The sequence below is a fragment of the Lithobates pipiens genome, unplaced genomic scaffold (assembly GCF_037356315.1).
Source record: "Lithobates pipiens isolate NorthernLeopardFrog02 unplaced genomic scaffold, aLitPip1_a1.2 Scaffold_22, whole genome shotgun sequence".
NCBI lineage: Eukaryota > Metazoa > Chordata > Amphibia > Anura > Ranidae > Lithobates > Lithobates pipiens.
The window spans coordinates 193,646,363-193,673,962 of record NW_027507784.1 but is presented as its reverse complement, the minus strand read 5'-3'; the positions used below and the strand labels follow the sequence as shown (position 1 = coordinate 193,673,962).

At 45.9% G+C, this 27,600-nt stretch overlaps 1 protein-coding gene across 1 annotated transcript; it reads left to right on the top strand.

Annotated features, from left to right (window-relative positions):
• The first annotated feature begins 860 nt into the window (after positions 1-860).
• LOC143924452 (transmembrane protein 11-A, mitochondrial) lies at positions 861-25,800 on the top strand. The gene is made up of 2 exons (XM_077448777.1): positions 861-1,010; positions 24,971-25,800. Exons 1-2 carry the CDS (start codon positions 964-966, stop codon positions 25,485-25,487), a joined length of 564 nt encoding a protein of 187 aa, XP_077304903.1. The 5' UTR covers positions 861-963; the 3' UTR covers positions 25,488-25,800.
• The last annotated feature ends 1,800 nt before the right edge of the window (positions 25,801-27,600 follow it).

The window sequence follows — 27,600 nt, the reverse complement described above, 5'->3', positions numbered from 1 at the left end:
CTACTTTATTTCTGGAACTGGAAAGCCCTGGAACTGACCACACTGGTGTGAACGATGCCATTGGAAACCTTATAGTCTACTTTTCATGCGTTTTTGATGCATAAAAAAAAATTGCACTGGACTGACTGCATGTGGTGTGAACTGGCCCTCAAAGCATTGAGGCTGGTTTCACACTGAGGCAGTTTTCAGCCATTGTAGCGCTAGAAATAGCCTGTAAATAACACCTGAAAACTACCTCCCATTCATTTCAGTGTGGCTTTTCACACTGGGGCTGTGCACTTGCTGGACATTAGAAATAGCATCTTTGGGGGCAGTTTGGGAGGCACTGTATACAGCTCTACCAAAACGCCTTGCCCATTGAAATGAATGGACAGCGCTTCCAAACTGCCGCAATACAGGCGCTTTTAACCCCTTATTTGGCCACTAGCAAAAACGAGCAGCGCTTTAGCGCTGACGAACAGGCAGCCCCCGTGTGAAAGTAGCCTGAGGGGTAGACAGAGGCCGTGGCCATTTGCATGTGATTGGACAAGCAGTGAATTACGGTACAGGGTCGGCCCTTGACACAAGCAGTCTGCATCCTTGCCCCTCATCCTTAGTTAATCACTGCTTGGTACAGGCTGCAGGAAATTCTAGTCAGCCTTGAATGCATGTGTGAATGAGGCCAACATGTGACCTCTACACTCATCTAATATATACAACCTCAGAACATAGCTGAATGCATTTCTTCCTGTGTCCAGCCCTCATATTAAATCAGTTTCCACTTATGTGAGCCTCCATTACTACTACTCCACTACAACATTAAGCTGTGGCCAGTGTAGCATAGGAAGGTCACCACCCAGTCAGGCAGGCCTAGCTCCCTCTCCCCGCCATTTTGGCCGCTGGGGTCTGAGTGAACTATACTTCCCGTCACCACCCGGGAAATGCGCAGAACACAAGGAGGCGGGAGTGAGGCGAGTCTCCAAGATGGCCACTTGGGGAAGGAGGCGCGCTGGTGTGGGGAGAAGAGATAGGTGAGCCGGCGGACGGTGTGTGCTGTGCGGTGTCCGGGCTGTGATATGTCCGCTCCCCATACAGGGAGGGAGAGGTGATCGGGGCGCCTGGTCCGTGTACATGAGGGTGTCGTGGCTGTCATGTACCAGGCCCGAGGTCAGCTGTGCGGGGGGCCCGGATAGGTCACACGTGTCTCTATAGAGCTGAGAGGTGATCGGCTGGCCATGGTCACCTTTTCCTTCATTCCTTGGCCGGTCCGTATGATGTGTGTTCTGTACTATCCCATAGGGAATACACTGCGCTTCTATTACCCACACTCCCCGCCCTCTGCATTAGGACCGTGGCTCCTAATTCGGGACAATGGAAAGTTTTATACTTAGCTGTGTAAAGATTTGTTTCGAGGAGGTCACTGGAGAGTAATGTACATGACAGGTCACCTCAGAGAGGGGCAAATCCTAACACTGATCAGTCCATGGGGACCACACCATAGAGAAAGTGTCTGCTGATGTTTCCTCCTGACAAGATAGAGCTACACAAACAGGACTGAATGAGGGAATTCCACAGATTGGGGCAGGGAGAGAGGTCACAAAGTTCAAGTGCAGACCCATGTCATCCATATTGTACCAGTTTCATAAAAACAGTGAACAGTGCTTCGTCATGTGTTGTATGAAATAAAAATATGTACCTATGTTAGTCCCTCTGTTTCCTCCTCCAGTGATGCTCCTATATTAGTCCCTCCACTTTATCCTCCAGCGATGCACCCATGACAGTCTCTCTGTTTCCTCCTCCAGCGATGCACCCATGACAGAGTCTCTGTTTCCTCCTCCAGCGATGCACCCATGACAGTCTCTCTGTTTCCTCCTCCAGCGATGCACCCATGACAGTCTCTCTGTTTCCTCCTCCAGCATGGCACCCATGACAGTCTCTCTGTTTCCTCCTCCAGCATGGCACCCACGACAGTCTCTCTGTTTCCTCCTCCAGCGATGCACCCACGACAGTCTCTCTGTTTCCTCCTCCAGCGATGCACCCACGACAGTCTCTCTGTTTCCTCCTCCAGCGATGCACCCACGACAGTCTCTCTGTTTCCTCCTCCAGCGATGCACCCACGACAGTCTCTCTGTTTCCTCCTCCAGCGATGCACCCACGACAGTCTCTCTGTTTCCTCCTCCAGCGATGCACCCACGACAGTCTCTCTGTTTCCTCCTCCAGCGATGCACCCACGACAGTCTCTCTGTTTCCTCCTCCAGCGATGCACCCACGACAGTCTCTCTGTTTCCTCCTCCAGCGATGCACCCACGACAGTCTCTCTGTTTCCTCCTCCAGCGATGCACCCACGACAGTCTCTCTGTTTCCTCCTCCAGCGATGCACCCACGACAGTCTCTCTGTTTCCTCCTCCAGCGATGCACCCACGACAGTCTCTCTGTTTCCTCCTCCAGCGATGCACCCACGACAGTCTCTCTGTTTCCTCCTCCAGCGATGCACCCACGACAGTCTCTCTGTTTCCTCCTCCAGCGATGCACCCACGACAGTCTCTCTGTTTCCTCCTCCAGCGATGCACCCACGACAGTCTCTCTGTTTCCTCCTCCAGCGATGCACCCACGACAGTCTCTCTGTTTCCTCCTCCAGCGATGCACCCACGACAGTCTCTCTGTTTCCTCCTCCAGCGATGCACCCACGACAGTCTCTCTGTTTCCTCCTCCAGCGATGCACCCACGACAGTCTCTCTGTTTCCTCCTCCAGCGATGCACCCACGACAGTCTCTCTGTTTCCTCCTCCAGCGATGCACCCACGACAGTCTCTCTGTTTCCTCCTCCAGCGATGCACCCACGACAGTCTCTCTGTTTCCTCCTCCAGCGATGCACCCACGACAGTCTCTCTGTTTCCTCCTCCAGCGATGCACCCACGTCACGCTCTCTGTTTCCTCCTCCAGCGATGCACCCACGTCACGCTCTCTGTTTCCTCCTCCAGCGATGCACCCACGTCACGCTCTCTGTTTCCTCCTCCAGCGATGCACCCACGTCACGCTCTCTGTTTCCTCCTCCAGCGATGCACCCACGTCACGCTCTCTGTTTCCTCCTCCAGCGATGCACCCACGACAGTCTCTCTGTTTCCTCCTCCAGCGATGCACCCACGACAGTCTCTCTGTTTCCTCCTCCAGCGATGCACCCACGTCACGCTCTCTGTTTCCTCCTCCAGCGATGCACCCACGTCACGCTCTCTGTTTCCTCCTCCAGCGATGCACCCACGTCACGCTCTCTGTTTCCTCCTCCAGCGATGCACCCACGTCACGCTCTCTGTTTCCTCCTCCAGCGATGCACCCACGTCACGCTCTCTGTTTCCTCCTCCAGCGATGCACCCACGTCACGCTCTCTGGTTCCTCCTCCAGCGATGCACCCACGTCACGCTCTCTGTTTCCTCCTCCAGCGATGCACCCACGTCACGCTCTCTGTTTCCTCCTCCAGCGATGCACCCACGTCACGCTCTCTGTTTCCTCCTCCAGCGATGCACCCACGTCACGCTCTCTGTTTCCTCCTCCAGCGATGCACCCACGTCACGCTCTCTGTTTCCTCCTCCAGCGATGCACCCACGTCACGCTCTCTGTTTCCTCCTCCAGTTATAGCTCCTATATAGCTTCCTCCAGTGATGCACCAATGTTTTGTCCCTCTGTTTCCTCCTTCAGTGATACACCTATGGATTTAAAAAAAATATATATATTTTAAATTTTATTTTTTAAAACATCTGCATCATTTCACTTCCTGAAATCCTCTTTTAGGTGAGAATGATTTTGCACTGAACACTGATTGGGCATAGTGTTCAGTTCAAAATCTTGCACATCTGCAGCCACACCAGTCTTTAGAAGTGGGCAGAGGTCCCGTAGACTGACAGAGGCGCCGCGCCCACTGTGTTTTGTCCATGCATGTGGAATTTTGCACATTATTAGGTTATGGCTAGTTCCTAGACCTGACGGAGACTTGCTTTGTGGTTGTCCATGTGTGGGATCCTGTTTCAAGATATCAGCCCAAGAGCAGAGTAATTTTCACACAGGGACAATTATTGGGACTTAAACATTTAATTTCAGTGAGGTAGAATGGCGTTTCTGTGTAGGAGCCCATTCTCGCTATTAGACTCCTTTCACACTGGGACGTTTTTCAGGCGCTTTAGCGTGAAAAAAAAGCACCTGTAAAGCGCTTGAAAGAAGCCTCATCTGCAATCCCAATGTGAAAGCCCAAGTGCTTTAAGAGCCCTTTCACAGTGTCGGCGCCCAAAAAACGCTCATAAAGCGCCACTTAACCACTTGTCGCCCGCCATATTGCAAAATGACGGTGGCAAAGTGGTTATAATATCCTGACCAAGCGTCATATAACGTGATCAGGATATTAAGCCGCTGCACGCCCCCGGGGGCGCGCATCGCGGCGATCGTTGTTGCGGGGTGTCAGTCTGACACCCTGCAACTACGATCTCGGTAAAGAGTCTCCGACGGAGACTCTACCACGTGATCAGCCGTGTCCAATCACGGCTGATCACAGTGTAAATAGGAAGAGCCGGTGATTGGCTTTTCCTCACTCACGTCTGTCAGACGTGAGTAGAGGAGAGCCGATCGGCTGCTCCTCTGACGGGGGGGGGGGGTCTGTGCTGATCGATTATCACTGATTGGCATGCATTATTGTTTGGCACTGGCACCCATCCCTACAAAACTTTAAATTACAATGCTGCCTATCAGTGCCCATCCGTGCCGCCTATCCATGCCCATTTGTGCCACCTATACATGCCGCCCATCCATGCCAATCCGTGCCACCTATCAGTGCCTATTTGTGCCATCTATCAGTGTCTATCTGTGTCACATATCGGTGCCGCCTATCAGTGCCACTTCATTGGTCCCACCTCATCGGTGCACATCAGTGCCGCCTTATCAGTGCCCGTCACTGCAGCCCCATCAGTGAAGGAGTAAACGTACTTATTTACAACGTTTTGTAACTGAAACAAAAAAAAACATGTTTTTTTTTTTTTCAAGATTTTCGGTCTTTTTTTTATTTGTTTAGCAGAAAATAAAAATCCCAGAGGCAATCAAATACCACCAAAAGAAAGCTCTATTTGTGGGAACAAAATTATAAAAATTTAGTTTGGGTACAGTGTAGCATGACTGCAATTGTTATTCAAAGTGCAACAGCGCTGAAAGCTCAAAATTGGTCTGGGCAGGAAGGTGTATAAGTGCCCGGTATTGAAGTGGTTAAACTAGCAGCGCTTTACCAGCGCTATTGGGGCGATTTTAACCCCTGCTAGTGGCCAAATAAAGGGTTTAAAGCGCTGCTGCCAAAAGCACTTTTCAGGCGTTTTGCAGGCGCTTCCCGTTGATTTCAAGGGGCGCTTTCACCACTCCAAAAGCGCTGCAAAGAAGCTGCTTGCAGGACTTTTTTTGACGCCCTGCCAGTGCAGCGCCTCAGTGTGAAAGCACTTGGGCTTTTACATTGGGATTGCAGTTGCGGCTTCTTTCAGGCGCTTTTTTTTAACGCTAAAGCGCCTGAAAAAGGGCTCAGTGTGAAAGGGATCTCGGTGTGAAAGCACTCGGGCTTTCACGTTGGGATTGCAGATGAGGCTTCTTTCAAGCGCTTTACAGGTGCTTTTTCTTTTTTTTTTTTTTTTAACGCTAAAGCACCTGAAAAACTCCTAAAAATCACCCCAGTGTGAAAGGGGTCTTATGTTGGGCTGGCAGCCTTGCCCAGCGCTGTCCCAGTGAAAAGTCAAGGTTGTTTCCCATTATGGTGTCCATACTACTGCTTTCTGATGTGCTGAAAAAAAAAGTATGGGGCGCAGAAATATTAAATTCACAGCTTTTTTTTTTTTTTTTTTTTTCCACAAAAAATATGTGCATTTAAAGTGGTTCTAAAGGCTGAAGTTTTTTTTACCTTCATGCATTCTATGTGCTCCCCAGTCAGAACACAATAGCACAGCCAGGGAGATTGCTGTACTACCATCGCATTGTAAGTGCAAGGCTTTGCATCACAGCCAGTTTCTGATGAATTGGCTGAAATTCACTTTGTGGGTGGCCTTGGTTGCAATTTCCTGCATCCTGCCCAACATCCTTTGAAAAATTGAAGGAGCTGGCTGGCAAATTGTCGACTGCACAGCAACTGCACCCAATCGGATGCAGCCATTGTTCTGGTATCCCGACACCTGCCAGTGCCAACTGTTAAAATACAATAGCTGGAATTAGAGGTCGACCGATATATCGGCCGATATTTGCCGTTTTTTAAATAATCGGCATCGGCCGATTGTGCTGATAAAAAGCCGATTTAAAACTGCAGCTGGACTTTGAAATGACTTCTGTATAGAAGTCAGTGTAAATTGCCTGAGTCATCATAGAAACACTTTCCTCCTCTCTGGGCAGGCTGCCAAGAAAATAACAAAATGATACAATGTTTACACTTGAATGAATGAAGTCATCTCAGTGTGTAGAAGTTCTCAGTTTAACCATTTAAAGACTAAATCTTTTCTGACACTTGTTGCTTACAAGTAAAAATCCTGTATTTTCTGCCAGAAAATCACTTAGACCCCCTAAAAATTATATATATTTTTTTAGCAGAGATCCTAGGGAATAAAATAGCGGTTGTTGCAATATTTTATGCCACACGGCATTTGCACAGAGGTCTTTCAAATGCATTTTTTTGGGAAAAAAATACACTATTTAAAAAATAAAAATAAAATAAAAACAGTAAAGTTAGCCCACTTTTTTTTTTTTTTTTTTGTCCAAAAGTTTTGACTACCTGTGTTTATTTAATATATAGGTTTTTTTTTTTTTTAAATCTAAATCATACATACAAGTAAACTGATTGGAGGTTTTGTTTAAATGTAAGAAATTTTCTGTATCACTTATGAAGGCTGCTTTCACACTGGAGCGGGCAGGCGTTGATGGTAAAACGCAAGTTTTAGCGGCTCTTAACCATCATTTTAGCGGTGCTATTTGGCTGCTAGTGGGGCACATATAACCCAGCTAGCAGCCAAGGAAAAGGTTAAATGCGCCCATGAAGCACTGCTGCCAAATCGCATTGCATGCGCTTCGGCAGTGGTGCCCATTCATATCAATGGGCAGGAGTGGTGGAGGAGCGGTATACACCACTCCAAACGTGCTGCTTGCAGGACTTTTTTTTTTTTTAAGATCCTGCCAGCGCATCGCCTCAGTGTGAAAGCACTCTGTCTTTCACACAGACTGCAGGGGAGCCATTTTGCAGGCACTTTACAGGCGCTATTTTTAGCCCAAAAGCGCCTGAAAAACGCCCCAGTGGGAAAGGTGTGTTAGATCAAGGGGGATTAAAAAAAAAAATAATATAATAAAAAAGGAAAAAAATCAATAAAATAAAATCGGCCTAACATATCGGCCCAAAAAAATCGGCATCATATATCGGCTATCGGCCGCCATGATTTCTAAATATCGGCATCGGCCAGAGAAAAACCCATATCGGTCGACCTCTAGCTGGAATCCCATATTTGTCCTGTGCTGTATAGCTTGGAGGAATCTTGTTAGATGAATAAAAAAAAAAAAAATCTTATCAGTATATGGCCAGCTTTGCTATTGAATATAAAACTGCTGAATGAAAGACAAGAACTGAACCTTCTTGCTGAGGCATAGGGTCAAAAGTTAACCCTAGTCAAACAATTTGTAGCCTGTCAACAGGCTGACCTGGCACACAGTTTTTCATCAGTTCACATTCAGAGTAAGGCTGGCCATACATTATACATTTTTCTTGTACAACGTTCCTTTTAGATTTACCAAAACCACATAATGAGGTCAACCCTAAACACATCCATTTGTATGCAATCAGGCAGACCCTTGCACTACATAGTTGAAGGTAAATCTAAAGGAAATTGAAGAAGAAAGTTGTATAATGTATGACTACTTTTAGTAAGGCCTTAAGCACATGGACCTACTTAAAGCGGTTGTAAACCCACAGAACTTTTTTTTTTTTCTCACCTGCAAAGGAAAAGGCATAATGAGCTAGTATGCACTGCATACTAGCTCATTATGAAATACTTACCTTAGAAAGAGGCCCCGACATCTGGCCCGATCCACGCAGAGGGAGCTGACATGTTCCCTCAGCGCTTCTTCTGGGTATCGCGGCTCCGGTGCTGTGAGATTTCTTCTCGGCAGGGTCCAGCGTCTGCCGGGCTTCCAGCCGAGAATCCCCTGTGCGCATGCGCCGCTGCAGTCAGCGGAGCATTGCGAGGGGAATATCTCCTAAACCATACAGGTTTAGGAGATATTTTTTTTTTACCTACAGGTAAGCCTGATTATAGGCTTTCCCGTAGGTAAAAGTCAAAAAATTTACTTTACAACCACTTTAAAGCTGAACTCCACCAGTGGTGGAGTTCTCTCAGGATCCTGACGGGGAGTGACTTGCACACAGAAAGGGGACTGTAGAGGGGCCTGGACAGTAGACTTGGGTTAGTATACCTTGTAGAGTTGCAACTAACGATTAATTTGTCTGTCAACTAATTATCAATTTATTTTTTCGATTGGTCAACGACTAGCCGATTATTATTATTATTATTATTATTTTTTTTTTTTTTTTATGAATCTAGTGTGTTCTTTTTGTGATTAGATAATAATCCTTTGGATAACTTTACAAAAAAAGATACGTACAACTTCTAATATAATATTTAAACTTTTAATACATTTTTTCCAAAAAGTACTTCAATGTGGTAAAGTTTTTACAGTATAAAAAAGTGCCAAAAATAAAATGTAAACAACACTTTAGCATCAAGCGCAAATAATGGCATTGCCGTTAATTCAGAGCCAGAAGCATTAAAAAATGCCATATAAAAATGCTACAAACACACTGCTGCTCAACGCTGTGTACAAAACACATGAAAGACATTAATATACAAAAATAAAGTGTCCAAAAATAAAAGGTAACGCTTTAGGGCATGAGGCATGAAAATGCCATATAAATTCTGCCTTACACTTTGCAAAAAATGCATTCAGAAGGCATTATGTGGTAACCTTACTACTCAACCACACATAATGCCTTCAGAATGCATCTTTTGCAAAGTGTTAGGCCCCTTTCACACATGTGGACGATATGTCCGTATTTCATCCATCCGTTTGCGGATGAAATATGGGCATACATTCATCCCTATGGGATAGCGGGTGTCTGCGGATGAACATCCGCAGACACCCGATTTCGTCCGCCTCCGCTACTGTCCGATTCTACAGACGGAGGAAAATCCTATTTTTCTATCCGTCTGCAGAGCGGATCGGATGAACACGGTCCGTCTGCAGAGCGGATCGGATGAACACGGACAGACGGTCCATGCGCATCCGATCCCCATAGAGGAGAGCAGAGAGCTGACAGGGCGGTCCCTGCACAGTGTGCGGAGACCACCCTGTCCGCCACCGGCTCAGCGGGACAACGGAGCGATCCCCGCTAAGCGAGCGGATCATCACGGGGCGGATCATTACTGATCCGTCCTGTGTGAAAGGGGCCTAAGGCAGAATTTATATGGCATTATCTTGACCTAAAGTGTTGTTTAACACCACAAAAATGCTGGTCAACATACAATTACACTATGTAATTGTAATCATTATTACTTACATAGTGGTATTGTAGAGTCGATTGAGCAGTATTTTTGTGGTGTGTTACTTGTAATTGTAATGTAAAACATACCTGAGGAGGTAACAGTTTTCAAGGAAGGAAGCAAGGAACCAAGCCCAACAAAAGCACTGCTCACAATGGCTGTGCAAAAATAATGGCCAATACACTGAAGGCAGCCATGAGCCATCTCAACATAAATACACTAATACAGCCCAACAAGAACAGTTTATGAGAGCAAAAGGTTGGGGGCCTTTGTTACTTGCTCCACTGCAATGCTATATTTTAGCATTGCAATGGAGGAAGGTTAGCATATCGACATGCTCTGATATTAGGCTTGCTCTTTTTTTTTTATTTTTTTTTTTTAGTCACAATGTTGCCAGCAACTGAAAAAAGCCTTTCAGATGGGGTTGATGTTGCAGGCACAGACAAGTAACTCTTTGCCAGCATTGCCAAGATGGGAAACCTCATTTTCATTTTCCTTCCACAATTTCAGCGGATTTTCTTCCTTTGGAATAGCCTGCTCACTGAAATACACGTGTATCTCATTCCTCACAACTTCACTGTGGGTTTCTTGTTCTTGGATGTGACCAGTCATGTCATCCTCGCCATTACTGTGGTGGTCATCTGAATCTAAAGAACCAAGCAAAGTGTCTGAGACACTTGTCTCTTCTCAGAAAATTTCATGTCTGCACTGGTTGACCGTTGTTCCTCACATCGATGTTGCGTTTGCTCTTCCTCATATCTTCTCTTCACTTCCAAGAGCAAGAGCTTGGACCTTGAGGTGAAATTTTAAATTGTCCTCTGCTGGTAGGAGTTTTAGTTTGCGGAATCTGGAGTCCAGGGCTGCTGCAATAAGACATATTTTCTCCACCATCCTCTCTAAATTTAGTTTCCCGCTCCCATCTTGATGTCATCTCCTGTGCAGCAACACTTTGGAAAGCCTTGACTGCTGCTGTCTCGCAAATTGTGCTCTGTATGAATTTCTGGAGGCCCTTTACCAGAGGAGGTAGAGCGGAAGCAGTCCCATAGGACTCTCAACTCAAGAAAGCAGTAGCACACTCAAATGGCTTCAGGACTTGTTCCACTTCCTCAAGTAAGCTCCACTGATCATGTTTTAAATCCAGGAAGCGCTTCCCTCGTGGTGTGACATCAGGATCGGAAAGAGTTGCAGTCACAAGCCACCTCTGTTCAAGCAGGCAGCTGATCATGTGTAAAGTACTGTTCCATCTTACGGATACATAATTTATTATTGCATGCTCAGGGGTACCCATTTGTTGCTGCTTTGCTTTAAGCTTTGTAGTGGCCAGCTCACTTTTTTTTAAATGTTCCACAAGGCACTTTGCAGCCCTCAGGGTCTTGCTGATCTGGGGATCCCTCAGGGCATGGTTGACAACTAACTGCAATGTATGACCAGCACACCTGAGAGAAGAGATGCCATGCTTTTCTTCCAAAATACGCAGAGCAGCGACAACATTTGCAGCGTTATCATGGACAACTACATTTACATTGGCCATGGATATCTCAAACTTTTCAGCTGCTTTTTCCACCCAGTTAGCAATGTTTTCAGCTGTGTGCCGATCTTCAAGTGGCATAGTGGTCAGATTGTGCGATGTAAGATTCCAGTCTCCATTGATGAAGTGGCATGTGACACCCAAGTCTGTAGCAATGCTGGTCCATGCGTCTGTGGTGAGAGCTATTTTTGATTTCACATCTTTGAGTGACGCTTTCAATCTTTCAAAATTCTCCTCATTTCTTCTCCATCAGCTTAGTGAAATGGGACCTGGAGGGAAGTGTGTATCCCGGGTAAAAGGTGTTGAACATCTTGCGAAATCCTTGACCGTCTACAATGAAAAGAGGTCTCATATCTTTTTACTAGGGATGCACCGAATGGGTTTTTTGGTGCCGAAACCGATACCGAAAATGAAAAATACACTAGGCCGAAAACCGAAACCGATACCGAAACAGCACCGATACCGAAAATGACTGTTTTTAAAAAATATTTTTATACAGGAGGTGGTCAGAGACTGGGGACATGGTACAGGAGGTGATCAGAGACTGGGGACGTGGTACAGGAGGTGGTCAGAGACTGGGGAGGTGGTCAGAGACTGGGGAGGTGGTCAGAGACTGGGGAGGTGGTCAGAGACTGGGGAGGTGGTCAGAGACTGGGGAGGTGGTCAGAGACTGGGGAGGTGGTACAGGAGGTGGTCAGAGACTGGGGAGGTGGTACAGGAGGTGGTCAGAGACTGGGGAGGTGGTCAGAGACTGGGGACGTGGTACAGGAGGTGGTCAGAGACTGGGGACGTGGTACAGGAGGTGGTCAGAGACTGGGGACGTGGTACAGGAGGTGGTCAGAGACTGGGGACGTGGTACAGGAGGTGGTCAGAGACTGGGGACGTGGTACAGGAGGTGGTCAGAGACTGGGGACGTGGTACAGGAGGTGGTCAGAGACTGGGGACGTGGTACAGGAGGTGGTCAGAGACTGGAGACGTGGTACAGGAGGTGGTCAGAGACTGGAGACGTGGTACAGGAGGTGGTCAGAGACTGGAGACGTGGTACAGGAGGTGGTCAGAGACTGGAGACGTGATACATGATACAATGCAGCCAGCCAGTGTGTCCCCTCATAGCAGCCAGTGTGTCCCCTCATAGCAGCTAACCTGTAAAGAGAAGAGGAGAGTCGCCTCCGTCGCCTGTTTGATCACAGCAGGGGAACATCACAGCTTTCAGGTCAATAGCTGTGTGTTCCCGGCCGCGCGCCGTCACGTAAGCCCCTCCCCCTTGTCAGGGCACTTTGATAGACAGATCATCCGTCCAATCCTACGGGTGATCTGTCTATCAAAGTGCCTGGACAAGGGGGAGGGGCTGTACGTGACGGCGCGCGGCCGGGAACACACAGCTATTGAAATAAAAGCTGTGATGTTCCCGCTCTGTGATCAAACAGGTGGTGGAGACGGCTCTCCTGCACTATTTGGAATGTTATAGCTTTTCATGATGGGCGCACCAGGGGTGGGAGGCGGAGCCCCGCCCCCTACCCTGGCCCCGCCCCATTTTCGGCTCCATTATCGGCCGTTTTTCTCTTTCGGCAAATTGCCGAAAAGGGCATTTTCGGCCGATATGTTTCGGCGGCCGAAATTTCGGTGCATCACTACTTTTTACAATCATGTTGAGTATGCTATTGGTATATGCAACGGCCATTTGGGGTGTGCAAACAGTGACATCCTTTTTATGGAAGAACTCCTGTACACAGCTTTGCCTCTTCCTGAGAAAAAAAAACACACAAACAATAATAATTAAAGTGGTAGTAAACCCGCAAATTTTTTTATTTTTATTTTTTTAAACCTGAAAAGCAAAAGGCATAATGAGCTAGTATGCACCGCATACTAGCTCATTATGAAATACTTACCTTAGAACGAGGCCCCGACATCTGGCCCGATCCACGTCAGCTCCCTCGGCGTTTCTTCCGGGTATCGCGGCTCCGGCGCTGTGAGTGACCGGAGCCGCGATATCGTCACTCCCGCGCATGCGCGCGGGGGATTTCAGTCCGGTCGGCCGCTGCCGGGTTTTCACGACGAGAACCCCCTTGTGCGCATGCGCCGCTGCAGTCAGCGGCGCATACTGAGGGGAATATCTCCTAAACCGTACAGGTTTCGGAGATATTTTTTTTTTACCTACAGGTAAGCCTTATTATAGGCTTTCCTGTGGGTAAAAGTTTAAAAATTGAGCATACAACCACTTTAACATTTAGGAACCTGAACCAAGTTTAACCAACATGAATGCTCAATGCTAATAATGTGCTTGTACTGTGTATTTCAGAGAGGGTACAGGTAGGGTAGTAAATGTCTACAATAAATTAATATTGTTGCTGCTCTGTGTATTTTGGAAGAAAAGCATGGCATCTCTTCTCTCAGGTGTGCTGGTCATACATTGCAGTTAGTTGTCAATGTCAACCATGCCCTGAGGGATCCCCAGATTAGCAAGACACTGAGGGCTGCAGTGCAAAAAGTGCCTCATGAAACATTTAAAAAAAACATGAGATGGCCACTACAAAAAAGCAATTAGCTCAGCAGAGCAACAGATATGTAACCCCTGAGCATGCACTAATAATGATGTATCATCCGTAATAATAACTAGCAGTAGCAGCATATATTAATTGACCACAAATTACTCCCATTGTCTCCCAAAACGAACAAAATACTAGTAAGTACTGACAAAGATGGCTCGTCCGTTTGAGGCCGTAGAGCGCCAGGATGTTTTCTTCTGAGGTGCTCGTGCATCGCAGTAGTGCTGCCGTGGTACGCCATTTCGGTTTTGCAGAGGGAACAAAGGACCATTTTATCTGGCCTCTGTTTAAAGAATTCCCATACCTTTGAAAGTCGTGGTCTGGCTTTTCGTGCTGCACCGCAACTTTTTTCCCCATTCCCGGGAGCAGGAGCAGCAGTCACCCCCATTACCGCTATTTACCCGTGAGATGAGACGTGTGTGACGCGTCGACGACTTTCACGCACGTCGACGTATTTTCGTAGTCGATTACGTCGACGCATTGCAGCAGCTCTAATACCTTGCTTCACAAGGAAGGGGGAAAAACACAAGTAGGATGAATTAGAGGAGGGTGGGTTCATGTTTTAAACAGGGTTTAGCTTCAAAGGCACTGTACATTATCAAATGTCTTCATTGTTTTAACTAGGCATTAGTGTAGTTATATTTCCTGTTGTGGCTGCAGTTTTTAGGTTCATGGCTGATAGATTTCTTATGTCCATGTATTCATTCACCTTGCTTGTTCGTTCCAATTAACTAAAGGAACATGCAACTTTTTTATTTCGGGTCACAATCCTTGCCTCACCATTTTCTGTGTTGCATCACAAATGCGGCAGTGCTAATATGAAAGACATTAGACTAAGACAGGGCTCGACAAACCCCGGGCGCCTGGTCGCATTTGCGCCTAGAATTCGTGTCCTGGCGACTGGGGCAACGCTGCTGGGGTATCCCCTCTCCATTTGGACCCGAACTCCGCCGCGCAATTGCATCGGGCCGCGCCGGCCAGTAATTGAGGCCGCGGCTTTGCGGCCTTCTAAAATCTTTCGGTAGTCTGGCGCCATCTTGTGGTGGATGTAGAAATTACACCCTATTCCAATAATGCTAATTCCTAATGGAGTGAAGCTCCCCTGCCTGTTTTTCACTGCCCGCCCATTTCCTTCCCAAAGTGAAGAGAAGGAAGTGATTGCGGGCGTCATCTGGCGCCTTTTGCCCAACGGTGAGTGTGGTGGCTGGTAAATGGCTTCTCATTATATTATATATATATTATTTATTTATTAATTTAATTATATATATATATATATATATATATATATATATATATATATATATATATATATATATATATATATATATAAAAATTTTCTTTTGTAAAAAGTAAAAAAAAAAATTATTTTAATTAAGGAAAAAAAAAAGGGGGGGGGGGGGGCTGCGGCGCTATCTTCCCCTCACTCGTCTCCATGTCAGGCCAGGGACAGGTCCGGATCGCCGTTACCGACCTGGCTCCTAACTTTTTAAGCTGGCTCCTAGATTCCAAGCAAATTTGTCAAGCCCTGGACTAAGAGAACCAAGGATTGTGACATGTCATTTTGTTCACAGGAAGTGTCAATTCTTAGATTACAGAGGTCATGCATTAACCTGTGTAGTACCAAGGCTGCATGCCTCATGTTTGAACGCCAAAAGAAACAGCGGACAAAGGAATGTGAAGATCTCCACTATAGGCTACGTGTACAGGCCAACAAATTACATCATAAAACCATATGATGAATGCACATCTTATGCAGGTGAAATTCACAAGGTGCGGGTAGGAAGTTCCATAATACATTCAAATACTTATTGCACACGGGTTTGCTTTAAAAAGCAACACTATAATAACAGATAGAAGCTTAACAACTTGAGCTCTGGAATATTTACTCCCTTCATGATCAGGCCATTTTTTTGCTGTTCAGCACTGTGATACATTAAAATGGAAGTAAACCCTTCCAAACAACTTTGACCTACAGGTAAGCCTAGATTAAGGCTTACCTGTAGGTCCAAGTAATATCTCCTAAACCTATATGGTTTAGGAGATATTTGCCCGAAAATGGGCACCGCTGTCTACGGCGCATGCGCCGTAGACAGCGGCGCGCATGCGCACTAAATGCGGCAAGTCCAAGAATGGATTTGCCAAATTTGTCGACTCCCGTGCGCATGCGCGGGAGTGACGTCATCGCGGCCTCGCCGTATGACAGCGGCGGAGCTGCGAGGCGCGACTCCCGTGCGCATGCGCGGGAGTGACGTCATCGCGGCTTCGCCGCTGTCATTGGTCGGAGCTGCGAGACGCCACCAGCAAGATGGACGCGGCGGACTACAGGGATCAGCGGCGACTTCGCTGGCTCCTGTGTCAGGTAAGTGACACATAATGAGCTACTATGCGATGCATAGTAGTCCATTATGCTTTACCTTTGCAGGGAAAAAAAGAGGAAGTAAACCCATCAGGGTTTACTTCCTCTTTAACTGGTAATTGCTTGGTCATGCAATTCTGTACCCAAATGAATTTTTTATATATATATATATATATATATATATATATATATATATATATATATATATATATATATATATATATATATAATTTTTTTTTTTTTCAAACAAGTAGCTTTCTTTTGCTGGTATTTGTTCACTACTGGGTTTTAAATTTTTTGGGTTATTAATGAAAAAAGAACGAAAATTTTGGGGGGAAAAAAACAACAATATTTTTTTACTTTCTGAAATACAACATATGCAATGGAAAAAAAAAATCAAATCTCTTCATATGTTTTGAGTCTTGATTGTCAACACAGAGCTCTGGGCTGTGACTCTACACACCAGATCGGCAAATCCTGACCGTGAATCATTGGCTGGAACTTTCTGACGGGTCCCGCAATCACAGTGGGTGCCGATGGGGGGTGGCACACATGCAATGAACCTGGAAGAAGGGAGCTACATATGGGTATGTTGTAGAGGTCGACCGATATGGGTTTTTCTCTGGCCGATGCCGATATTTCGAAATCATGGTGGCCGATAGCCGATATATGATGCCGATTTTTTTGGGCCGATTTTATTTTATTTATTTATTTTTTTCCTTTATTATTATTTTTTTTTTAATCCCCCTTGATCTAACACACCTTTCCCACTGGGGCGTTTTTCAGGCGCTTTTGGGCTAAAAATAGCGCCTGTAAAGTGCCTGCAAAATGGCTCCCCTGCAGTCTGTGTGAAAGACAGAGTGCTTTCACACTGAGGCGATGCGCTGGCAGGATCTTAAAAAAAAGTCCTGCAAGCAGCACGTTTGGAGTGGTGTAATACCGTTCCTCCACCACTCCTGCCCATTGATATGAATGGGCACCACTGCCGAAGCGCATGCAATGCGATTTGGCAGCAGTGCTTCATGGGCGCATTTAACCTCTTCCTTGGCCGCTAGCTGGGTTTTATGTGCCCCACTAGCAGCCAAATAGCACCGCTAAAATGATGGTAAAGAGCCGCTAAAACTTGCGTTTTACCATCAACGCCTGCCTGCTCCAGTGTGAAAGCGGCCTTCATAAGTGATACAGAAAATGTCTTACATTTAGTGCCCGTTCACACTACCGCGACTTGTCAGGCGACTTAGCCGCCTGACAAGTCGCGCTCCGTTCTGTACTATGGAATCGTTCTAATAGGAGCGACTCAAGTCGCTCCGACTTAGAAAAAGGTTCCTGTACTATTTTTGTGGCGACTTGAGGCGACTTGCATTGACTTCTATACAGAAGTCATTTTGCAAGTCGGCGCTGAAGTCGTGTGCAGGTCGCGTCTGAGTCGCGCTGCAAGTTGCGTCGCCCCTGTGTGAACGGGCACTTAAACATTTATTAAACAAAACAAACCTCCAATCAGTTTACTTGTATGTATGATTTAGATTAAAAAAAAAAAAATAACCTATGTATTAAATAAAAACAGGTAGTCAAAACTTTTGGACGGAAAAAAAAAAAAATGGGCTAACTTTACTGTTTTTATTTTATTTTTAAATAGTGTATTTTTTTCCCCAAAAAAATGCATTTGAAAGACCTCTGTGCAAATGCCGTGTGACATAAAATATTGCAACAACCGCTATTTTATTCCCTAGGATCTCTGCTAAAAAAATATATATAATTTTTGGGGGGTCTAAGTGATTTTCTGGCAGAAAATACAGGATTTTTACTTGTAAGCAACAAGTGTCAGAAAAGATTTAGTCTTTAAATGGTTAAACTGAGAACTTCTACACAGAGATGACTTCATTCATTCAGAAGTGTAAACATTGTATCATTTAGTTCTTTTCTTGGCAGTCTGCCCAGAGAGGAGGAAAGTGTTGCTATGACGACTCAGGCAACTCACACTGACTTCTTACAGAAGTAATTTCAAAGTCCCGCTGTAGAATCGGCTTTTTATCAGCACAATCGGCCGATGCCGATTATTTAAAAAACGGCAAATATCGGCCGGCCGATATATCGGTCGACCTCTAGTATGTTGTGTTGCTTGTGTAGGCCACCCATCCGCAGTACATTGCAGATGGGTAGTCCAGAAGTGGCTAGTTTTGTTATTGTTTCTCTTTCGTTCGAAGGACACAGCTCCTTTTAATTCTTGACCTTGGGGGATATCACACCACTTCAGGAGAGGAAAAGGCAGAATGTGTAACACGTGTGAAAACGGCAAGACTGCACTGCACTGCACCGCCCTGGGGGTGATCCCTCTGGCTACAACCCCTCACCCTGCTTCCTGCAGCTAAGTTTTTTTTTTTTTTTTTCCTGCCTAGTATAGGAGAAGAACCTGGCTCCCTGAAGGGACCATTGGTCCTGGGATTTTTTTACAATTTTTATTTTTTTTTTCTACAATTTTTGATCCTGTGATATACTATCAACAGCCGGCTGGGTGACAGGCTGGATAATATAGATCCTTGTAGTCTCCCCAGCCTGGCCATAGAGTGTGAGCAGACCCTAGCTACGTGCTGGGTCAGCCATGACATGCCTCTTCTGCTCCAGGGGCGGCCAGTGAGCTATATGCTCCAGGGCACACATATGACCGGGCTACTGCTGTCCATGTCACGGAGTGCTGTGGCCAGCAGCCACCCCATACTGCTCACTTGATGGGTCTATGGTGGAATGCGTCCAGCAATCCTGACAGGATAAGTACGGTTCTCCCTGCCTCGGCAGGATAGAACAGCTGGGCATTCCCTGAAAAGGGTCAACTAGGTGGTCTCTCACTGTCCCTTTCCCTCATTCCCTCCTCCCTCTGCTGGGGCCGCTGTTTGACTGGGCATGAGGTGCTGTGTATGTACCTAGGCCGGGGGGCTCTGAGCTTTGGCAAGGCTGTACTGGCTGTTGGGGTCCGTCTTGGTTTTTCTGCCTCTTTTTACTGCGCTGTGAGGTGCCTGAGTAAATTTAGCTCAGGAGAGGCTGCCATCATTTTGCTGAGGCCGTGGCCATTTTCCTGTGGTCTTATGCAGTGTATGGCTGTTGGGCATTTTCTAGAAGGTTTGGCAGCTATTTTCTTGGTGATTTTTGTACTAAGGACAGCCGGCGGCCATTTTCTTGTAGCCTCAGCACGTTTTTACCTCTAGTGCTGGGTCTGTGTACCTCAGAACAGCACACTTTTTGCTCTGAGCACTTTGACTGAAACAGGGTGGAATGGTTAGAGGCAGCACATGGTCAGGGTGTTGAGTGCTGCGGAGTGGCCCCTCAGTCTGTGAACAGCTAGGAGGGTGGGATTTGTGTACCTTGCCTTAAGTCCCTAAGTTGTGCCAGGCGACTGAAGGTCAGCATGGCGTCCAGAAGCTGGCACTTCTTCCCCAGACATCCCTGCTGTTGCAACCAGCTCACCTGCAAAAAATGCGGTGCCTATTACTCTGTCGGCGGTCCTGGAGACCTTTTGTTGCCAGGGTGGAAACGGCGTGCAGGCGCAAGGGGGTTAAACGCCCCCTGCCCCCCCCCCCCATCTTCTGGGGAGAGCTCTGATTCAGGGGCGAGTGGCGGCCTCTGTTCTGACATATCGAAGGATGCGGACCAGGAGCGTTTAGACAGTAAGAATGATTCTGTGTCCGGGTAAGTGCAGGAAAAAAGCAGTCTCAGTAGGAGCACTTATCACTGCGGTGCGGGATACCCTGAAAATACAGGATGCAGCAGCAACCTCTGCTGAGGTGGTGGTCCCTTTTCGGTCCCCAAACCGGCCTGCATGCCTAAGGTATTACGTATTTGACTTATTTTGATAAGTTCATCTGCAAGGAATGGGGAAGTCCGCGGCGGGCATTTTCAGTCCCAAGAAGAATGGCGATGCGTTACCCCTTTGAGGAGAGCCTCCTGAAAAAATGTCTGTCTCCTCCGGTCGTTGACCTCCCCGGTATCCAGGTTAAATAAAGTAATCACGATTCTGGTAGAAGGGATTCCTGCCTTCAAGGATCCTGCCGACAGGAGGGCCGAAGCAGTGGCCCCGTCCATGTTTACGGTAGTGGGGTCAGCGTTAGAACCTGTGCTGGCCATGGCCTTGGTGTCGCAGACACTTTCTGAATGGGCAAAGCTGTTGCACCATGAATAGGAGAAGCAACAGTCTCCCCCTGTCTGCATAGAGCTGGCAGACCAGTTGGTGCATGTCCTTAAGTACGTCTGTGATGGGGCCCTGGATACTGTCCCCCTGCTCTCTAGAGTATCAGTGGTGCTACAGTGCCTGATTTGGCTGACATGCTGGTCTGCGGACCAGGCATCTAAAAAAGCTCTGGTGGATTTGCCCTTCCAAGGTGAGAGGCTTTTTGGAGCTTCGCTGGATGACATTCTTAAAAATGTTACCGGTGGGAAGAGAACGTTGCTCCCACAGTCCAGGAAGGGTAAGGAGCCATTCTGTAGGCAAGGGCCCTTTTTTTTTGCTCAGAAATGGTGCTTTCGCCCTCCCGGGTCGGCAGGTAAGCGTTCCCAGTCCGAAAAGGCGCCTGCTGAAGGACAAAAGCGTCCCTGGTTTCGCAAGCCAAACAAGTCTGCAAACAAAAATGTTACCGCATGAAGGTTTGCCCGCGCCCAACTCTCGGGTGGGGGGGTCGCCTTAGGGAGTTTGCAGCCAGGTGGACCTCTCTACTGTCCGACAAGTGGGTTTGCAAACTGGTTACATTGAGATACAAGATGGTTTCTTTCTTGTCCACCAAACAGATTTTTTCCCTCCAACCTACCTCTACTTCCGGCTCGTTGGGAAGCCCTGTTCGGGCATTACGGGACCTGCTACTGAGAGGGGTGATAGTACCTGTACCGATGATGGAAAGGTTTCAGGGATTCTACTCCAATCTGTTTGTAGTCCCCTAAAAGGAAGGGGTACATCCAATCCTGGACTTGAAGGCCCTCCGCAGATTTGTGAACGTGCAAAATTTCAGGATGGAATCAGTTCGCTCTGTGGTCGCTGCACTCCATCAGGGGGACTTCCTGGCGTCTCTGGATATCCAGGATGCGTATTTTACATGTACCCATATGCCTCAGGCATCAAAGGTTTCTGTGATTTGCAGTCGGAGAAGAGCACTACCGGTTTGTGGCTCTCCCTTTTGGCTTGGCGTCAGCACCCCAAGTCTTTACCAAAGTGTTAGCTCTAATTCTAGCGCTGTTAAGGCAACGTAGGATCGCAATCGTGGGTTACCTAGACGACCTCCTTCTGAGAGCAGCTTCTGTCTCAGAGTTAAGGGAGGATGTGATCACCATGTAGACTCCCTGGGAGTTTGGTTGGGTGCTGATCCTAAAGAAGTCTGTGTTGGTGCCGACTCAACGCCTGGAGTACCTGGGCTTGCTGTTGGACTCCTCAGAAGCAAGTTTTTCTCCCTTCAGACAAGCTGCAGACTCTTCAAGCTGCAGTGAAGTTGTTGATGAACCGCAGGTGGTCGTCGCTGCATTTCTGCATGCCCGTTCTCGGCCTCATGGTAGCCACTTTTGAGGTGGTACCGTATGCTCAATTTCACACTTGAGTCTTGCAGAAGGAGATTTTTTTCAAAATGGAACAAATATCCATTATCCCTGGATTGTCAAATTCAGGTGAGCCAGTTAGTCAGGGATTCCCTTCTCTGGTGGCTGAGGTCTCCTGCCCTTCAGTCTGGGAGATCGTTCCTTCCTTTCAATTGGACAGTGATCACAACGGATGCCAGCCTGACCAGTTGGGGGGGGGGGGGGGGGCGCGAGTGCTGGGAGTACAGTCGGCCCAGGGCCTTTGGTCGTGGGGAGAATCCCAACTGCCGATGTGCTCGAGCTTCGGGCAATCAGACTTTGCCTCTCCACATGGTCAATGAGGCTACAAGGGCATCCGATCAGGATCCAGTCAGACAACGCCACGGCGGTGGCATATGCCAACCATCAAGGAGGAATAAGGAGCTTAACTAGCAGCACAGGAGGTCGCTCACATCCTCCAGTGGGCAGAGCGACATGTGCTGGCCCTGTCGGCCATATATATCCCGGGTGTAGAAAACTGGCAGGCGGACTACCTAAGTTGTCAGATGCTGGACCCAGGGGAATGAATGTTTGCATCCAGAGGTATTCGGGCTCCTTTTTCCGAAGGTGGGGCACACCAAATGTGGACCTCTTGGCTCAATCTGAAGATGCAGAGGTTTGTATACAGGACAAGAGACCCCCGGGCGGACGCATCAGACACATTGGTGGCTCCATTGGGGCATTATCGGTTGATTTATGCCTTCCCCCTCCGCTGAAGCTTTTACCGCATCTGCTGCGCAGAGTGGAGGCTGAGGGGATTACAGTGCCCCCTCAGGCCTCGGTGTCGTTGGTACGTCGACCTAGTACAACTGATGGCGGATTTTCCTTTGCGGCTACCAATGCGAGAGGACCTTCTAGCGCAGGGTCCGATACTTCATCCTGCTTTACCGTCGCTGGTGTTAACGGCATGGCATGAAAACCAGGTGCTAAAGGACTGAGGTCTGTCAGGCTTGGTATTTTCCACTATGCTGAGGGCACGGAAGTCATCTTCATTGAAGATTTACCATCGTACATGGAAGGCTTACATCTCCATGTGTGAGGAGATGGGGTGGCGTCCGTGCACTTATTCAGTTTCCAGGATCCTGCTGTTTTTTGCAGTGAGGAGTGGATCAGAAACTTTCCTTAAGCACCATCAAGGGACAGATAGCAGCCTTGGCTGTCTTTTTCCAGTGCCCCTTGGTGACTCGCTCATTGGTGAGTACCTTTGTGCAAGGGGTTCGACACGTAGTCTCTCCGGTTGGACCACCGCTACCTCCGTGGGATCTGAATCTGGTGCTATCGGCGCTTCAGAAACCACCGTTTGAGAACATTGGGGAGATTTCCTTGTTAACACTCTCAGAAAGTATTTAGAAAGAAGGGGGAAATTAGAAAAAGGGGACTGGAGGGTAACCAACCCCCGGGACTTTATCAACGGCACCAAATATGTTCAATCAGTATTTAAAATCAAATTGAATTTTATTGAGTGTACACAAAACACATTGTTTCAAGCAAATGAGACAATTACATCTATTTTACATATACAGTAAAAAGTGCGGATATACAAAAATTGGTATATGAGCCTATAAGACTACATAAGTTACCACATTTATGTACAATTCAAAACTGCACATAATTCAAAACTACATAAATGTGGTAACTTATGTAGTCTTATAGGCTCATATACCAATTTTTGTATATCCGCACTTTTTACTGTATATGTAAAATAGATGTAATTGTCTCATTTGCTTGAAACAATGTGTTTTGTGTACACTCAATAAAATTCAATTTGATTTTAAATACTGATTGAACATATTTGGTGCCGTTGATAAAGTCCCGGGGGTTGGTTACCCTCCAGTCCCCTTTTTCTAATTTCCCCCTTCTTTCTAAATAATTTTCAACTGGGATGTGGCACTTTTTCATTATTTAGATTAATATGACCTTCAGCCTTGCCCTATATATATCTCTCTGTCTACTCTCAGAAAGTAGTTTTTCTAGTGGCTATTACATCTGACAGGAGGATTTCTGAGTTTGCAGCCTTGTCAAGCAAGTCTCCCTACCTGGTCATCCACAAGGATAAGGCCATGCTATGTCCGCAGCCCTCTTTCCTTCCGAAGGTGGTTTCGGCATTCCATCTGAATGAGGACTTTGTTACATTCCTTTATGTCCTAAGCCAACACACCCAGAAGAGGTTGCCTTACATTCCCTGGACGCGGTCCAGGCTTTACGGGTGTATCTGCTACAGCTCCCTTCCAGAAGTCAGACTTTGTCTCGGCTGGTCCCAGAAAAAAAGGCTGGCAGTCTCCTCGTCCACCATTTCTCGGTGGTTCAGGCCTATGCCTTTAAAGGGGCGGTTGCCCCCTTTTCCTGTCACGGCTCATTCCACCAGAGCAATTGGGACCTCCTGGACTTTCCGACATAAAGCGTCTGTCTCCCAGGTGTGTAAGGCCGCGACTTGGTTGTCCGTTCACACTTTCACTAAATTCTACAAAGTTGACGTAAGCACCTCTTCGGATGCTTGCTTTGGCCACAAGGTTTTGTAGGAGGTGTAAGGTTGCAGTTACACTTTCTTTAAGTTACTAGTTTGTAAACGCATCTTTTGATGCACAAGTTGGCTGCTGGTTTTGATGGCGGCCGTTTAAGATGGCGACTCCTCTGTTGAGGTGTTCCCTTTGTTGTGGGTGAAGTTATGTTTTGCTGTTTCCACCCTCGTTTTTTGACACTGCTTGGGGACATCCCTAAGGTCAAGAATTAAAGGAGCTGTGTCCGTCGAACGAAAGAGAAAATGGGATTTTTGTACTCGCCGTAATATCCTTTTCTCTGAAGTTCATTGACGGACACAGCACCCACCCCTCCTATTTATATTTGTACTGCTTTTTGAGGAACTGCAGGAAGTAGGGTGAGGGGTAATAGCCAGAGTGACCTCCCCTGGGCGGTGCTGTGCAGTCTTGCTGTTTTTACATGTGTTACATGTTCTGCCTAGTCCTCTCCTGAAGTGGCATGATAAGCCCTAAGGTCAAGAATTAAAGGAGCTGTGTCCGTCAAGGAACATCAGAGAAAAGGATTTTACGATGAGTACAAAAATCCCATTTTTTTTTTTTTTTTTTTTTTTTTTTTTTTCGAGGCTAGATCTACACAGGTGATCCTTGCTACAGAAAATTGATTGTGATTGGGGATACAGGAAGTAGGTTAGAGGGGATGTTTACACTGCACAGGCTTCTCCCAAGTCCGCTGCTGATACTGTGAGATATCTGTATATACTGTAGATTTGAGATTGCACATCAAGGTAAAATAGCTGTGTTTGAATTCATTAGTAGCCCAATGACTGGTTTTACTTGGTGTCTGAAATTAGTTAATTAAAAAAAAACTAAAAAAAAAAACGGCAGGTTAATAAAAATGTTTTCTCTTTTTGACAGGGTTCCCTTTTCCACATGTGAGTGGTACATCGTGCACGAGATCTACAATGGTGAAAATGCACAAGACCAGTTTGAGTACGAACTGGAGCAAGCACTCGAAGCTCAATACAAATATATAGTGATTGAACCAACCCGTATTGGAGATGAAACTGCACGCTGGATTAGTGTGGGGAACTGCCTACACAAGACAGCAGTACTTTCTGGTACAGTGTGCCTTCTCACTCCACTCGTTTTGCCTTTTGAGTATTCACCATATATGTCTCTGCCAGCTGGTATTCTCAGCTTGGCCTGCTCTACTCTTTATGGAATCTCCTGGCAGTTTGATCCTTGCTGCAAATATCAGGTGGAGTATGATGCCTATAAACTATCAAGACTTCCACTACACACTCTTACCTCCTCTACACCAGTCGTGCTTGTAAGAAAGGATGACGTTCATAGAAAAAGACTACAAAACACGATAGCACTTGCTGCATTGGCATACTGTGTAAAGAAGCTGTACGAACTTTATCTTGTATGATTTCCATGGATGCTGAGCATGCAACAATATAAACCTTTTTTTGTGAAATTTGATTGAGATTGAAGAATTTCTCCAGAAAAAAATTTGGTGCTACTGCACTGATTATTTTCAGCGCTTTACAGTAGAAGGATGAGAACCTGCTTTGAAGTCATTATACCCTAGCTGCAAGTCATAAACATAACAGGGAATACATGAGTTTTAAAAGTGGGTGATGAGGGAGATCTTTTTATGTTGAACATAGAATTATGTATTTGTTGTACTACACTTAACCAGCCAGAAGCCCATGTGACCATTAAAATCAAAACTAAATAAATGGCTACTTGCTTTCATGTTGTGGACTAAGAAAGTTTAAGTACAAAAATGTCCTAAAGTCTTGTAGTTCTAATCTTAAAGTACCTTTCTGTATTCTGAACCTGGTTTGTACAATTTATCTGATCAAATCTAGTTTTCGTTATGCACCAAGGTTCACATTTTTGACATTTTTTGCTTTGTTTTTTCTCTTTAATGTTTTGCTGGACATACATGCAACAATATAATAATTCTATATAAATAGCATTTATGTGAGAGAATGAGTGATTTGCACACTATATAAATTGGCTGTCTGAAAACGCTAAACAAATGTGACAAAACCTAATCTTTTTCAGATGATTGGTTCTTTTACAAGGAAATGATCTGTTCCATTATCCATCAAAAGTTTATCAGTATGTATGACCAGCATCGTTCATATTTAAAGCTAAACTCCCAGTGTATATATAGAAAAAGTTGGCCAGGTATTTATTTAGACAAATTAAATGTATTTTAAAATGCAATCGGTGAAAGTACATAACGTTTGTCGTGAAATCAGTCTCTTGCAACCCTCTATACAGCAGGTGGAATTCTAGACTCCCATTTCTCATGTTGACCATAATAACCTTAGCTGATTTGATTAAAAAAGCAAATTGGTTACAGAGCGTCATGATTGTAGCACAAATGTACATGCATAAGGAAATCAAAGGAGTGTCTCATTCTCCCCATCCCTGCTCTATATGGCTTTCTGCAGACATTCAATTACAGAGAGAGACGCAGTCTGGATGGATGCAAGCAGCAGCTGCTGTTCTATAGCTTCACGTCCGGCAAAAAGAATGAGGTTGACTAGATCTGCAAGTTATTTGCGTAGGACTTTCAGATGACAGCCTAGAAGGAGCAAATCATTTTTACAATCCTTTGTCAACCTGACAAATTTTTTTTTATTTTTTTCCTCCTCAAGCCACTGGTCCTCTATGGGCTGCTTGATGGTATTAAATCCAAAACCAAAATTGTAATGTATTGCAGCTTACCAATCATTAGATATGGTGGCTGCATCTGTTTTCTATGGCTTTTTACATCTGCTTTTACTTGATCTGGCCAGTAACACACCTCCTGTATTTTTGAGACACAACTCTGGAGGAATAAGCATAGAAGGCACAACAGATGGCAGCATTGTTAGTCTGGAAAGGGGGAGGGGAGGGTGTTAGTGGCTCTAAATCAGCTGATACATTTAACACTAACAAAATTGAAGTCAAACTCCAGCTCATACTTTATAATCAGTTACACCAAACTGTGTTGTTTTTTTTTTTTTTCATTTTGGGATAAAGGTTTTGAATGATTAAATCAAAGCTAATCATTTTAATCATCTCTGCCCTGTCAAATGGTTTGTCTCATGTAAACTGATAAATTCTGCTGGAGAGTTTGTGCTGTAAAAGACAACAGACTGGCTGGATCACTAGATGAAAATCGAAGAAAGCCTAAAAAAGAAAATGCAGCCATCAAATTTAAGTATTGGTAAACTGCAATATGTTTGCTTTTGGGTTTAATACTGCTTTAACTTGGCATATAATTCTTCATTTATTTAGAACAACAGATGAAAGAACAGACAGGGAGCCCTTTCTTGCACAGCTTTATTTGGCAGTCATACGATTATCTGCTTATTTCATTTGGAAAGCTGTAGTACAAAACTAGATTTTCCTGCTCTTTGCTGCTTACTTAAAGAATACATTTATTTTTAACAAAAATAATAAATGCACATATTTTTGCAGGTAAAAATGTTTTTTTTTTTTTTTTTTTTTATTATTTTCTTCTATGGAGCCTGCACAGC